Consider the following 17,078-nt stretch of genomic DNA (forward strand, 5'->3'; position numbering starts at 1 on the left):
TTTACAGCTACCATACAGTAGGGGGCAGACAAGTATTTTGATCTTTTCTAACCCATCATCCTGTCTTACAGGTAGATGCCACTATATCTACTTTATTCCTTGCGGGTCTCTTACCTTTTCCTTCCATTTGTTTTCAGTATCAGTTATATCAGTTTATCTTTTATTCAAGGCTCTATTTTGACATTGTATAACAGTAATCCGTTTGAAACAGTAAATAAATAGATGCTTGATCCTGTTCCAGTTTTTTATAAAGGAGTTGTAGTGTTAAGATCTGTGACATATTTGATGAAACAGACTAAGATGATTTCTTTCCTCTCCCTCCACCACCTGCCCACCTTTCTTTCTTTTTCATCCCTCACTCCTTTCACTTTCTTCTCTCTCACAGGTCAACCCCTCTGCTGCTCCCTTCCCCATGAGTTACATCTGCAGCTTCTCCTCACATTGAGTCTGAATCATTCTTTTAATTTAAGGTACCCCAGAGTTCATGGCCCCTGAGATGTATGAGGAGAAATATGATGAATCCGTGGACGTTTATGCTTTTGGGATGTGCATGCTTGAGATGGCCACATCTGAATACCCTTACTCGGAGTGCCAAAATGCTGCGCAGATCTACCGTCGAGTGACCAGTGTAAGTCTTGTTCTAACTGACTGGTGATCTTAGGCCACATCTAAGAAGCTGTATAATATCAAACCATGCAAAAGAGAACAACACTAGAAAGCATCACATGGCGTTCACCCCTCATCTGTCTGGGTCTCTGTGTCTCCTCTTTTTATAAGGACTGGTCAGATTGCATTGTGTCCACCCCACTCTAGGTTGACCTCATTCTAACTAATTTTACCTGCAGTGATCCTGTTTCCAAATAAGATCACATTCTGAGATACTGAGGATCTGAATTTTAACACATCTTTTTTGAGGGGGAATGCATCTCAACCCATAACAGTTTATGGGTTTATCCAACAAATATTTAAGTCTCTGTTATGTTCCAGACTTCTTTCTAGATCCTATGCATTGAATATTATTGTTAAGTAAAATAAAAACCTCTCTCTCAAGAGCTTATTCATAGGCAAAAAGAACAAACAAGTAAACCAGACGGTCACCATAGGGTATAAAAACAGTTATCCTAGGGGTAGGTACGTAAAAAAACACGTAGAAGTAGTGCCCAGTTGAGTTTGGACAGGTTAGGAAAATTATGTTAAATAAATAGGGAGAGACTAAGATAGTGTTGCATGTGAAAAATCTGTAATTTGTATGTCTACAGTTTGGAAATAGGAAAAAGAAGAGACAAGGGATAAGGGAGGAAAGAAAAGTTTAGACCATACTTGAGCACTGGGGGAACCATCGCAGCCACTTTAACACTTAGTAGGCGTCGTGAGAATGCCCTGACAGTCCAATGGTTAGGACTCCATGCTTTCACTGCTGAGGGCCCAGATTCAATCCCTGGTCAGGGACTAAGATCCTACGAGCCATGCGGTTCAGGCCTTTCTCTCCCCCACCTCCCCGCAAAAAAAAAAAAAAAAAAGAGACTTGGTAGGTGTCCTAAGATCAGACTTAAATTTTTAAAAGATTATTCTGGCTTCAGAGTGGAGGATGGATTTATGAGGAAACACTAAAAGCTGAAAACCCAGTTAAGAGGCTGTTGCAGGGGGTGGAAAGAGATATTCCATGCAAATGGAAATCAGAAGAAAGCTGGAGTAGCAATACTCATCAGATAAAATAGACTTTAAAATAAAAATGTTACAAGAGACAAGAAAGGACACTACATAATGATCAACGGATCAATCTAAGAAGAGGAAATAACATTTATAAATATATATGCACCCAATGTAGGAGCCCCTCAATACATAAGGCAAATGCTAACAACTATAAAAGAGGAACTCGACAGTAACACAATAATAGTGGAGGACTTTGACACCCCACTTATACCAATGGACAGATCATCTAGACAGAAAATTAATAAGGACACACAAGCTTTAAATGACAAAATAAATGAGCTGGATTTAAAAGATATCTATAGGGTATTACATCCAAAAACAACAGATTACATGTTCTTCTCAAGTGCACGTGGGACATTCTCCAAGGTAGATCACATTTTGGGTCACAAATCAAGCCTTGGTAAATTTAAGAAAATTGAAATCATATCGGACTTCCTAGGTGGCGCAGGGGTTAAGAATCTGCCTGCCAGTGCAGGGGACATGGGTTCAAGCCCTGCTCTGGGAAGATTCCACATGCCACAGAGCAGCTAAGCCCGTGCACCACAACTATTGAGCCTGTGCTCTAGAGCTCATGAGCGACAACTGTTGAGCCTGTGTGCCGCAGCTGTTGAAGGCCACACACCTAGAGCCGATGCTCCACAACAAGAGGAGCCACTACAATGAGGAGCCTGCACACCACAATGAAGAGTAGCCCCCCCTCGCATCAACTAGAGAAAGCCCATGTGCAGCAACGAAGACACAACGTAGCCAATAAATAAAATAAATAAATAAATCATATCAAGCATCTTTTCTGACCACAACACTATGAGATTAGAAATCAGTTACAGGAAAAAAACTAAAAAACACAAACACATGGAGGCTAAACAATACACTACTAAATAACCAACAGATCACTGAAGAAATCAAAGAGGAAATCAGAAAATACCTAGAGGCAAATGAGAATGAAAACACAACAATCCAAAGCCTATGGGATGCAACAAAAGCAGTTCTAAGAGGGAAGTTTATAGCTATACAATCCTACCTCAAGAAACAAGAAAAATCCCAAATAAACAATCTAACCTTACACCTAAAGAAACTAGAGAAAGAAGAGCAAACAAAACCCAAAGTGAGTAGACAGAGAGAAATCATAAAGATCAGGGTAGAAATAAATGAAATAGAAACAAAGAAAACAATAGCAAAAACCAATACAACTAAAAGCTGGTTCTTTGAGAAGATAAGTAAGATTGATAAACCTCTAGCAAGACTCATCAAGAAAGAGGGAGAAGACTCAACAAACTTAGAAACGAAACAGAGGAAGTTACAACAGACATGGCAGAAATAAAAAGCACCATAAGAGACTACTACAAGCAACTATATGCCAATAAAATGGACAACCTGGATGAAATGGACAGATTCTTAGAAAGGTATAACCTTCCAAGACTGAATCAGGAAGAAATAGAAAATATGAACAGACCAATCACAAGTAATAACATTGAAACTGCGATTAAAAATCTTTCAACAAAAGTCCAGGACCAGATGGATTCACAGGTGAATTTTATCAAACATTTAGAGAAGAGCTAACACCCATCCTTCTCAAACTCTTCCAAAAAGTTGCAGAGGAAGGAACACTCCCAAATTCATTCTATGAGGCCACCATCACCCTGATACCAAAACCAAACAAAGATACTACAAAAAAAATTACAGACCAATGTCACTGATGAATTTAGGTGCAAAAATCCTCAACAAAATACTAGCCAACAGAATGCAACAATATATTAAAAGGATCATACACCATGATCAAGTGGGGTTTATCCCTGGAATGCAAGGATTCTTCGATATATGCAAATCAGTCACTGTGATACACCATATTAACAAACTGAAGGATAAAAACCACATGATCATCTCAATAGATGCAGAAAAGGCTTTTGACAAAATTCAACACCCATTTATGATAAAAACTATCCCGAAGGTGGGCATAGAGGGAACCTACCTCAACATAATAAAGGCCATATATGACAAACCCACAGCAAACATCATTCTCGATGGTGAAAAACAGCAAGCATTCCCTCTAAGATCAGGAACAAGACAAGGATGTCCACTCTTGCCACTTCTGTTCAACATAGTTTTGGAAGTCCTTGCGACAGCAATCAGAGAAGAAAAAGAAATAAAAGGAATCTAAATAGGAAAAGAAGTAAAACTGTCACTGTTCTCAGATGACATAGTACTGTACATAGAAAATCCTAAAGATGCCACCAGAAAACTATTGAGCTAATCAGTGATTTGGTACAATTGCAGGATGCAAAATTAACACACACAAATCTCTCGCATTTCTGTACACTAACAATGAAAGATCAGAAAGAGAAATTAAGGAAACAATCCCATTCACCATTGCAACAAAAAGAATAAAATACCTAGGAATAAACCTAACTAAGGAGGTAAAAGGCCTGTACTCAGAAGACTATGGTACTAATGAAAGAAATCAAAATGACAGAAACAGAGGGAGAGATATACCATGTTCTTGGGTTGGAAGAGTCAGCATTGTGAAAATGACTATACTACCCAATGCAATTTACAGATTCAATGCAATCCCCATCAAATTACCAATGGCATTTTTTACAGAACTAGAGCAAAAAATCCTAAAATTTGTTTGGAGACAGAAAAGACCCCGAATAGCCAAAGCAATCTTGAGGGAAAAAAATGGAGCTGGACAAAGAAGACATACGGATGGCTAAGAGGCACATGAAAAGCTGCTCAACATCACTAATTATTAGAGAAATGCAAATCAAAACTACGAGGTATCACCTAACACTGGTTAGAATGGGCATCATCAGAAAATCGACAAACAGTAAATGCTGGAGAGGGTGTGGTGAAAAGGGAATGCTTTTGCACTGTTGGTGGGAATGTAAATTATACAGCCACTGTGGAGAACAGCATGAAGTTTCCTTGCCAAACTAGAAATAGAGTTACCATATGACCCAGCAATCCCACTGCTGGGCATATACCCAGAGAACACCATAATTCAAAAAGACACATGCACTCCAGTGTTCATTGCAGCACTACTTACAATAGCCAGGTCATGGAAGCAACCTAAATGTCCATCAACAGATGAATGGATAAAGAAGATGTGGTACTTATATATACAATGGGATATTACTCAGCTGTAAAAAGGAACGAAATTAGGACATTTGTAGACATGGATGGACCTAGAGACTGTCATGCTGAGTGAAGTGAGTCAGAAAGAGAAAAACAAATATCATATATTAACACATGCGGAATATAGAAAAATGGTACAAATCAACTGGTTTGCAAGGCAGAAATAGAGACACAGATGTAGAGAACGGACATATGGACACCAAGTGGGGAAAGCAGGGGTGGGGGGTGGGCATGAATTGGGAGATTGGGATTGCCATGTTATACATTACTAATAAGAAAAACTATATCAAATTGTACACTCTAAATATATGCTGTTTATTGTATGTCAATTGTATCTCAATAAAAGAAAAAAAAGGAGGCTATTGCAGTAATCTGAAGGAAGAACTGATAGACTGAAATAAAGAGTTAAAGTAGAGATGGCCACAGTGGCTGGACGAGAGATTGATTTTCTTCATAAATTAGAATTCAGTTAAGCTAAGATGTTCTTTTCCACTTAATATTTATGAAAACAAATAATATGAAAATACCCTTTGTAAATACATATCTTCTTGAGATCAAACTAAATGTCAAACCTGATTAAGAGGTTAAATACATTAAATTTTAGGGCTATAAAATTTGTAATTTGTGTGTAGAAGGGTTTTTGTAATTTATTTACTAACTTACCACCTATAACTTTTCTTCACTTCATCATTCTCTAAGCCAGGGATTAGCAAACTATGATCCATGGGCCAATTCCAGCCTGCTACCCATTTTTGTACAACCCATGAGCTAAGAATTCTTTTTACATTCCTAAATGGTTGAGGGGGAGATCAAAAGAAGAATAAAATGTGATGACCTGTGAAAGTTATATGAAATTCAAATTTCAGTGTCCACGAAGAAAGTAATGACACAGCCACTAATTTGTTTCTGTATTATGTGTCTGTTTTCACATATTACAATGGCAGAGTTGAGTAATTGCAACAGGCTGTATGGTTAAAAAATCCTAAATTATGTACTATTTGGCTCTTGGAGAAAGTTGCTGACTCCTATTCTAAACACACGACACCAGAACTTAAAAAATTCTCCTCTGAAGAGTTTGTAAATAATTTCTAATCTGCAAAAGTGTTGATAATGTTCTATTAGAATGCTATTAGCCTCTGTACTTGGAGTAGACAGGAGAATTTCAGTGTGAGCAAGTACTTACTTAAATTGTTAGCTTTGATAATTTGTGGACAGTCTCTTTCCCTCTGTTAAGAGTAGAACTATCACTTTAATTCTGTGATGAAAACATGAGAGGTTTTAACGTAATAACCATTTTTCACTGGCCATCTTTATTCTTTCTATTACCTAAGAATAAATAGCATCTTAAACCCAGTGTTACTGCTTGAGGTGATCATTCTGGATTTTGAGCACAAAGACTTATTAACAAATATCCTTTATTTTCCTTCCAGTAGTACTGAATGTTTTGATAGTGAACAGACCAGAAGAATGAGGTATACATAAGATAGCCATATATTTAAACATTCTCTACTGTCTCTCTCAGTCACCAGCCTTCTTTGTGGGTCTTGCAGTATTTCTCATTTGAAATTTGGTAGATTTTGTTATGGACCATCAGACAGTGCTTTGCTGTTAGAGACACTGCCTAGGCATTACTGGGTTGTCTAGTGATAGATGTCTTGTGAATTCAATTCCTGATTATTTATCTAAACAAATAAAGGTTGGTACTTAAAATATCTTGAGGGATCCTGGAATTTTAGTTTCTTTATGTAAAATGAAGTCTAAAAAATAACTCTACTATTTAAAGAAATTAAGTTATAGGGTATTCCTAGGTGGCACAGTGGTTAAGAATCTGCCTGCCAGTGCAGGGGACACAGGTTCGATCCCTGCTCCAGGAGGATCCCACATGCTGCGGAGCAACTAAGCCCGCGTGCCACAGCTATTGAGTCTGCGCTCTAGAGCCCGTGAGCCACAACTACTGAAGCACACACACCTAGAGCCCGTGCTCTGCAACAAGAGAAGCCACACTGCAGTGAGCAGCCCATACACCACAATGAAGAGTAGCCCCTGCTTGCCTCAACTAGAGAAAGCCCGTGTGCAGCAATGAAGACCCAACGCAGCCAATAAGTTAATTAATTAATTAATTATTTAAAAAAGAAAGAAATTAAATTATAAATTATATGGTAGTACCAGTTTTTTTTAATGCAAAATTTATGGGTGACCTGTTTTAAACTGTACCTTGTTCTGTATACCTTACCCACCAAATATGCTTAATTGGTTAACAATAATAAATGTGTAGGATGAGTAGGTGAAAAATAGTGTAAACTACTCACCAGAGGCTCAGGGCTAAAAGCAGTGTTTGAGTTTTTTGGCTTCAGACTGTCAGGCACAGCACTGCCGTAAAATTAGATAAACGTTTATACAAGCAATTATTTGATAAAAGTAAACAAATTAATTTGATTTTTACGATAATACATTTGAGACACTGTCTAATCAATGAATGAATCTTAACAGCTCGGTTGAGAAGAAACTCCCCTTCACAAATGAAAAAAGTCTTTAGTGTTAGTTTAATAGACCCTAGAAAGACCAATATCACTGTTTCCATAGTCTTAGTGTAGTATTTATCCTTTTTTTCAGTTCTTCAATGGGTTGTGTTTTTTTTTTAAGGTAAAAGTCACATACTGTAAAATTCACCATTTAAATCATTTTAAGGTGTAAAATTCAGTGGGTTTTAGTGTATTTACAATGTTCTGCAGTCATCACCACTAATGCCACTCCATGAACCCAAAAGAGAAACCCCATACCCATTAGCATTCACTCCCCATTCCTCTCCCACCCAGCTCCTGGCAATCACTAATCTACTTTCTGTCTCTGGATTTGATCTGCCTCTTGTGGACATTTCATACAAATAGAATCATGAAATATATGGCCTTTTGTGTCACACTGTGTTTTTGTGTTATGCTTTGATTTAGCTTAGCATAACATTTTCAAGATTTAGCCATGTTTTAGCATGAATCAGTACTTAAGTCCTTTTTATGGCTGAATAATATTGCATCGTATGAATATACTGCATTTTTTATGTTCAACAGTTTTTATTTCCTTCTATTTCTGTAGTTTCTTCCTCTTTTTCTCTTTGTTTGAAACTCTTTGAACCTGTAGCCACTCTCACCTCTGGAGAGGAATTCGGAACAGGCAGGATGAAATATACAGTGTTTTATTTTCTGTTTATTTTTTTAAGAACTTTTATTGAGGTATAATTGACAGACAAACTGCATGTATTTAAAGTGTACAATTTGATATTTTTTTCTTATTAATAATAAATATACACTGTTTTAAAAAGTATTGTCCTAGAGCCTGATTTATTAAATCTTTGTTTATAGTTTTGTGTTTATAGCATAGCATACGGCACATTGTAGGCACTCAGTGATATTTTGACGAATAAATGATTCTATTAAAGGAATCCCAGATATAGTCAAGTTAGACACCATGTAAGTTTGGGAGAGTTGAATTTACCCTGCAAAATAAGGTCACCTTAGAAATATTAAAATTATCCCACTAACATGAAATTGAATAGTAGCAAGTAGAAACTGATACACTTTATATATGTACATACACAATATATTTTATAGAATGGGGAAAACTATTTGGTACAGATAGAGCAGAAAACAGTAACTGTAGTAGAGTCAAAATTCCAGGACTAGAAAGGCATTTGAAAAAGTCATCTGTTCACATGCTCTTCCATCAGTTCTCAAATCACTATTTAGATCTTTGCTATGCAATGTGCAGTCCCCACAACCAGCAGAATTGGCATCCTAGGGCACTTGTTATAAAAATGTAAAATTTTGACCCCATTGTAGACGGATTGAGTCAAAACCAGCATTTTATAAGATCCAAAGATGATTTGTGTGTACATTAAAGTTTGAGAAGTGTGAGCTGGAACAGTGGTCACCTCAGATCCCTTCCAGGTCTATATACCTTATTTTTGGTTAAATTTTTTAAAAAGTAGGCTAAATATTGTAATATTAAGCATTATTTGAATAAATTTTTGTCCCATTTTTCATGGAACCTTGTTACTAGCATAATAAGATACCAAGTTGACGTAGAAATCTAACCCTATTTAATTGCATTTTTTTTCTGCCTTATTCGGGAGTTGCTTTTTAAAAACACAAAATAGAAGTCAAGCTGTAGAAAAGGTAGGATAAAAGCCTGAGGAGTTAAGTCAATTGGAACTGTTAGAATCCTTAGTTTCTAAAGATACTGCAGGCATTTACTTGCTCTTTATTTTTCCTCTCAGCTGTGCAAATTGAGTTCTGTATTATTTACAGTCCATTATTCTGTACTGCCAGTTATTGCATTTCTTACCTGGGAAGTGCTGTTTCACCAACCTCCATTCCCATCTTCTGGCTTCCGATGAGGGATAAAAAGGACTAGTCCTTTTTAATTTTCTAAAGTTTTTCTCATGTTTCGGGTGTTGAGGTAAATATGTGGGAAGGTTAAGTACCTCGATTATACAGTGATTTATATGATTGTGTAAGCAATAGTGATGACTATTGAAATACACCTTGAAGTATTGTACTTTCTCTTAAGTTTGTTTTGCGTGTAAATGTAACTAATTTCTTCAGGTACATGTCAGTGTTAGTCTGCCTAATGATTGCACGTTCATTGAGGAAACATGTTTGGTTATCCATTGAGAGATCATCAAACCCCCTAATGTAAACTGGCCCCTGCCACTCCAGATTCCTGGTTTCCATCCCAGATCTACTGTGTATTCCCTGTTTACCAATAGTAGTCAGTGAACTGCCCCCTCTGAAATTCGCAAGGCCTCCTGTGGGTTTGGCACTATCTTAGAAATGGGGGTACAAAGAAGAGTGTTCAACAGCTCAGGTTTACTTTCTTAGGTCTGAAGATCACAGAACTCTAGTCAGTTGAACTGTAAACTCTAGTTCTCAGTTTCTTTTAAATTTATTTTAACAATTATTCACTTATTTAACAACTATTAGTTAAATGTCTTCTATGTGCCAGGTTGAGGATTCAGCAGTGAAGAAGATTTATGCTTGTGTTCTTTCACCTTCTAGGAAAGGTAAACATTGAAGTAGTAATTATAATAAAGCACGTGGGTTTTATAGACATAATGAGGTACGGGGTTGTGATCTCATTGAGAGGGTCAGAGACAGTATTCCTGAGAAAGTGTGTTTAAATTGAGAACTTTGTTGACCTATGTCATGGTTGCTGAGGCAAACCTGTTCGAAGGAATGAACCAGTAGCCTCAGTCTTCTGGAACTCTTCAAGAAAGTCATGCCAATATTGTCCCCTCGTCAATGTTCCCATCATACTCAACCTCTGTTTTATTAATATACTATAATGATAATTATATTGATATTAAGTATTGTCCCCCGATGAGAACTGGGCCTTTCAAGGTTTTTTTTCCCCTCTGTAGATCAGTTCACTACTACATGTCTGGCCTTGCAGTGGTACAACTGCCATGTAAATAGCAGATGACAGCAGTGTAAATATTAACACCTATACATCCTATGTCTCAGACATTGCGTTAAACACTTTGCATATATTATGTAATTTAATTCTTCCGGCATCCCTGGTCGGGGGGGTGGTATACTAGTACTATTATCTACACTTTGTAAGTAAATAGTCTGAAGCCCAGGACGGCTAGCCCATGATTACGTATCTGGAAAATAACAGTTATTCATTATTCTGTTATTCTGATTCCAGGTCCCCTGCTTGTATCAAAATTCTATACTAATTCATAAATGTCTAATACAGTGTCAGTCTAACTTGAGGGTATTTAAACCTGTCTGTGTAAGAGCCAATGTGAAGGGGTAAATGTGTCATGTACCAGTTTAATAACTATTCTGTGGTGCACTGATAATGAACTGCTGTGTGGCATTGTTCTGCACATGCATTTCATTCAGATCTCAGAGCAGCCTTCCCTGCCTGTCCATCTAAAACGGTCTTACATGTGCATATACTTTTATCCCCTTATTTTTTTTTTTCTTCATGGCTTTTATCACAGCCTTACAGTGTTTATCTAAAGCCCCAATTAGAATATAAATTTTATGGGTTGGGGGTTTTATTTGACTTGTTCTTGGCTGCTTTCCTAGTATTTAGAGCTGGGCAGGTAATAGGCACTCAGTCAGTATTTGTAAGATGAATACATGAATACATGACTGTAGGGAGTGAAACACAATGTTGCCTGTGGAGGAAATGGGCTCTGGAGTTGGGTCTGCTGTCATTTCCTAGCTGTGATACCTTGGGCAAGTTAATTAACCTCTCTGAGCCAAAGCTGGTAATGAGGATTAAATGAGAATAGTGCCTAAATGCACTTAGCAGTCAGTACTTATTATCATTAACATCATTATGGCATGTTTAGTAGTGAAATAAGTTGTCTCTTGTTCTATTCTTTTATCTGGTGACATTCAACAAACAGCAGTGTTTAAAATGTGTTTAATGAACTTAAAATAAAGCCATGTTTTAAATGAGTACAAATGAGCTAACTTTATCATCTTCTTACCAATCACCTGGCAAAGTGCTTTACATATATTATCTTATTTTAATCTTTTGTCTTCTGATAAGTAGATAATACCTTCATTTCACAGGTGAGAAAATAGATTCAGAGGTTAAGCATTTTGCCCAAGGACGTGAATAGAAATACTAATAGTATTTAGAAACACTAAATACTAGGGTCAGAAAACACTAAGTAGTAGGGTCAAAAATCAAGCATCTCTAACATGATACTAATAGAAAACTTTTTTCCTTTTTCCATTTTTGTTTTTTAAACTTTTCCCCCTACATTTGAAGGGAAAAAAACTTAGGGTAATTGGGTAGCATAAGTCTAAGATCTGTATTACAGGTTTGAGCCTCTATTTAAAGGGTTCACGATCCCTGTTCAAAAGAGAAAAACTTATCTTGAAATTTTCTACCATTGGCAATGAAAAGATCCAAATAAGAATAGTAATGTACTCAGCACAATTTTTGTCTGCTATTAAAAGAATAGACACTACGGTAAGCAGTGGCATCAGTTTTTTATATGGAAGATAGTGCATTTGAGGTTGGAGCAGTATACAAGCTTTCATGTATCCAGAGAGTAATGAGCCTTGGGGAATCATGAGGTCAGCTAATTTCCTTGGATAGAGCTAGTTGGATTTGGTAGGGAGTTTGAGGAGGCTTGTTTTCCAGTGGGATCATAAGGTATGTTCAAATTCCTGTAAACTAATGGTTCATACCAGTAAGAATCTGGCTGAATCCAGCCTCATAACAACCAAGTTAGAAATAATGGGGATTTTTAATTACTTTGTTTGTGTAATTTGACTTTGTCACTGATTCCATTAGCCTTTGGATTGCAAGGTTTGAACATTCTGTCTGGGAAAAACAGAATCAAAGCAGTTGGGGTGAAATTCCTTTTGGTTTTTATATAACAGATTGCATTTCACCCTACTTTTTTTTTTTTTTTTTTTTTTTTTTTTTTTTTACAGAAACAAGTGAAGCTGATTCCTGATTAGGTAGGGTTTGAAAAGTTGGGGAAGACTTTGTATTTTTTATTTTAGCAGTTGGAACTTTTTTTGTGATATCCCAGAGATCTAAATGCCCTGTAGTTAGCTGAAATGATTCCTTTATAAATTTTATTCTTATTTCCATACAATAAATTTAAATTATACCCATAAGAGAAGACTCTGCATATTATACAGTGTATCTTAGGAACATTTTGCATGATTTTCAAAGTCATTCTGTTTACTCTCTTGTGATTTGATTGGATGATTTTCAAAGTCATTCTGTTACTCTCTTGTGATTTGATTAAAGGGTCTTAATCAGACCGTTAATCTTGAACCAAACAGTTGGGTATCATTCCCAGTGTTTTAGGTGCTAAAGAACTATTGTGAAATCCTTACTTGAGAATTTCTCAGAAAAACTAGTTTTACATATCCCAACTGAATGTTGATCTATAATTCACTCAGCGTTAGACTACAGAATAAAAACTGATAGGATATAGAAAGGTGGTTTCTACTATGTTTAAATTATAACAGTATTGAGTTTATTGGTATCTTGTAAGTAATTTATATGCCAGAAGATTCATACAGATACTTTGTAGTTGCTGCCTTCTCTCTATGTGTGATTTGAGGTATACCTTGAAAGAAGGGTAGAACTCAGTTGAATAAAAAAAGTGGCAGTAGAGAGGAATATTCTTGTGAAAATGTGCATTAACTATTCAGTGAAAAAGTAACCAGTTTGACTGGACTTATTTGGGGAAGATAGAAGTAGAGAAGTAGGTATAAATTGGCTTGTGAGGGCTTTTCACCCCAGATTAAGGAAATTAAAAGCCCTGTAATGTGGGCTGGAAGTAACATTGAACTAGACATTGTTGAGTCTGGATTCTAGTTTTTGCTTCACCATTGACTAGGCCCTTATCCTTTAGAATATAGACTGTTGTATTCTAGGTGCTGAAGATAATGCAGTATATCTAGTAGGTGTCTGATACATACTAGAGTAGACTACACTGGACACGACCCCTCATAGATGCCAGTGAATTAATGAATTAATTCTGACTTTGACATGGCATTAATCTCTTTGGTCTACGGTTATCTCATTTGAACAAGTTGGGACTCTAACTCAGATTCTTTCTAGGTCTGTGATCCTATGGCCATCTTGTTGGTGTGGAGAACTATTAACCATATTTGAGTAATGTGATGTGTTGATTGGAAATGGTTAAATGTCAGATGATTAGATGAAGCCAGAAGACTGAGCTGGCCACAATGTAAAATACAAATTGGAGAGAATAGAAACAGCAAGACCCATCTTAAATTGGTCTAAGTTTAAAGAGGTGAGATGTTGATAATCAGAATTTTGGTGGTCACAGTTGTTATGCAGAAGAAGCAATGATTTTGAGAAGTAATAAAGAAGCCAGTAAAAATCTCATTTTGTCCAACCAGAGATATTTGGCTGTTGGAGGAGCAGAACTATTTACCAACTGTTTTAAACATTTCTCTTTGTTTTAAAGAGCTCCTAGAGAATAATAGTACTTAAATATCGTGGGAGAAGAAGCATCCAAGAATGACTAAGTTTTCTATTCTGGAAATAATGATACTGTTGAAAAAAATGGGGGAAATCCAGAGAAAGGCACTGAGTTGAAGAGAAGAAAGTAGAGTTTAGACATGTAAACTGTTATATATATGTGAGTGGTGTTTTTATTGTACATATTGAAAAGTTTGATTTTTGATATATAAAAAAGGCTGGTCTTCATAGATCTAGATATTTGTGCCTACATTATCTTTGTCCAAAAAAAGCTACCTCATTTTTGGTTTTGTTTGTTGCACAGTAAAGTTTAAAAACCTACTCACATGTTTATAGCTGATATACCTCTGAGGCAGGGAACATGGTACCTGTTTTCTGGCTCTTTGGTTTTCACTTAGCTTAGCATAGTCCTAAGCAGGCTTGCTCAAACGTGTAAGTTAAAGGTAATGGTGGACCACATTGCTGTATTTATGACCAATACTTGGCATCCTACATTACCTACTTGGTGTACCTTGTAGTGATGAATTGTGTTGAGCAAGAGATCAGTGGCAACTACTTTGAGATAGCTTGTTAGAATTAATAGTCATTTCTAGCCTTTAGAGTAGAAGTATTCCTACCAAATAGCTTCTAAGCCCTTATCTTATGCTACTGTTACTAATTGAATCCTTAGTACCCACTATCTTGATGGGGATTCAGGCTTACCAGATTACAAGGGATAGCACTTTGTTGTGTTACCCTTTATAACATTGTGGTGAACAGTGCTTTTCCTACCATCTTTATTAATGCTGTGAAGAAAAATCTTTCCTTAATCACTAAGATCAAAGCAGTAGTCATTTGGGTCCATGAGATCTTCCTGGCAAAAGGAAATGTTTTTAGGTAGATCTACATATTGAGGCTTTTAATAATAGGAGGGAAGGGAGAAGGATAAATTTTTGTCACTTCTATGTACTAATTCACAGATATTTAATTTTTTTAATGTACCATGAGACAGTGGTAAGGCAGTTTACCTTAATGTCACCACTTTTTAAATTAGGTTAACAGGAAGTGTTATGCTCACTTTTCAAGTGAATTTAAGGAATGTTGCCCAGGTCACAGAGACTTGGTATATGAGGTTGAACTGGGAACTTCCAGTATTGGGATTTCCTTATCTAGTGTTCTTTTGGCTATATAGTCTTAGTTTACATTTTGGTCTCATTGAATTCGTTCCCCATTTTCTTTTAAAGCATAATTTCAACATGATTAAGGGGAAGGGAGTGTTTAGATAAACAAATTTCTGGTGTAGGTTTTGATGTCAAGGAGGCAGAACCTGTGCACATAATGGGTGGAGCTTTGAGCAAGTAAAAAATCTTATTTTGCTTGTTTAGGGATCTGCTGCTGTTGGAGGAGAAGCAAGAGGAGGAGTAGCAGAATAAGTTTCCATGCTGTTCAGCATGTAGTTTTGTTTAAAGGGCCAATCTAGAATAAGTAGATCGTTGGCTGAGCAGAGCAAACTCATGTCTGTGAGTTGGGGAAGCATGGCTAGTGTTAAACAAGAAACTAAACTTCAGCCTGATTTTGATGTCTGCCTTGCTTATGCTGTGGGCTAAATTACTCTGTTAATTTACATCTTATACATTTCCCCCCTCATTTTCCTCCAACTAAAACAAGTCTGTTTTGCCTTTTCTGATGGATTTTACAAAGAGAGATTTTTGCTCAGTATTTGTCATCGTAAATTCTCATTGCTGCTGCTGCCCTCAAAAGGATTGTGTAAATGAGGTGGGTAAGAATTTCTAATATATGTAAAAGGTATGTTTTAGCCATTTGATGATATGTGTGGAAAGTTTCAGTTAAAGTATTGAGCTAGTTTAGTTCAGAATGCTTTTTAAAATAGTTTAGTTTTGTAGTTTAGTTAACTTACACAACATTTTGTATGAGGAGGAAGGAGACTTTTCTCAGTTCTGAATGGTTAAGAAAAGTTTTACTCTTATGAAAAGGAAAATGTTACCCTAACACATTGGAAACTTAAGTTTTTAAGAAGCAAGTGCTGACAGTTTTTAAGATCTAGAAGATTGAACCAGAGAATACTGTATTATGACTCACTTATTTTTATTATGGCTCACTTTTATTTTTCCAGATTAGTTGCAAACTGTAAGTATATAGAATTGACAGGAAAACTTAGTCTATAAGATGCATGTATGTGTTTGAAGTTTTTCTTAGTTCAAATAAAGCAACATATTTTATAAACATTTATATTAACTCTTTTTTTAAAATATCAACCCTTGATGTGCCCTTGGAGGGTCACAATTGTTGTTGTTTTCTTTTTGTACTTCATTGAAGACTGCACAAAAGTCACCTTTGTCTTTTTGTTTAAGAGAATATATAATTTTATATAATCCCAAAAGTATCTTAAATGGATATACATTAGCTGTTCAAGAAGTACTTTTGTTTAATGCAGAGGAACATGCTACTGTCCCATGTCAAAAAAACATAATATGGCACTGCTGCCTAAAGAGAGATCCTGTGAATTACAACAGTAAGGAAGAATATTTCTAGAGCTGGCAAGTTTCTAGCTCTGGAAGGATGGAGTGACAGAGTGCGTGTCTTTAACTAATTTAGTTTTTCTTATGTGTGAAACATTAGCCCAATTTATTTACCTTAGTACTCTTTTCTGTTTTGTGTTTTTGAACCTCATTCAGAATAGGTGAGCAAAACTGCTTCTGCTGGTTAGAACAGGTCTAGAATAGGAGTATAGAAAAGAGGTGACATTGGAAGGATTTTTAGACTCTGTTTACCATCTTTGTTGAAATACATAAATTAAAAGGTAAAAATGAAATATCATTAAAATATTTTGTTCTCTCTGGTGCTTAAATCATGTTTTGGAATAATCTTAAACCAACTTTTTAATTTTAAAAAATTATCAGTTATAAAAAAATAGTTCTTTTATGTCTTAAGAACAAGAAGCCTCTGAGTATGATGAGTGCTGTGTATTGAAACCTGTGCTTGTTTATTTTAAGCAGCCTTCCATCATATGTCCCAGATGACTTTTCTGTAGGTCAATTTCAGGGTCATTGACGTCTCGTGCTCGTTTTTACTTTTTTTTTGGGGGGGGGGTCATTTTAAATATACAATCCCTATATATTCTTGCTTTGCAAATGATTCAGAAATTTCTTCTTGTCTTTTTCATTATCTCAGTGGCTAATATTTTAATACCAGCTGCTTGACTGTCTCCATTTTATTGGCTGTCTTGGCACCTGCAA

The 17,078-nt window shown here is 36.2% G+C and overlaps 1 protein-coding gene across 9 annotated transcripts in view; it reads left to right on the forward strand.

The window, feature by feature from the left end:
• Positions 1–17,078, forward strand: part of WNK1 (WNK lysine deficient protein kinase 1) — a 144,421-nt gene that overhangs the window by 76,639 nt on the left and 50,704 nt on the right. For all 9 annotated transcript variants that reach the window (XM_057701781.1, XM_057701773.1, XM_057701777.1 and 6 more), the window contains exon 4: positions 471–628. In XM_057701781.1, coding sequence (XP_057557764.1) covers positions 471–628 — 158 coding nt within the window. The remainder of the gene's footprint in view (positions 1–470; positions 629–17,078) is intronic.

This window comes from Hippopotamus amphibius, chromosome 12, assembly GCF_030028045.1.
Source record: "Hippopotamus amphibius kiboko isolate mHipAmp2 chromosome 12, mHipAmp2.hap2, whole genome shotgun sequence".
Taxonomy (NCBI): domain Eukaryota; kingdom Metazoa; phylum Chordata; class Mammalia; order Artiodactyla; family Hippopotamidae; genus Hippopotamus; species Hippopotamus amphibius.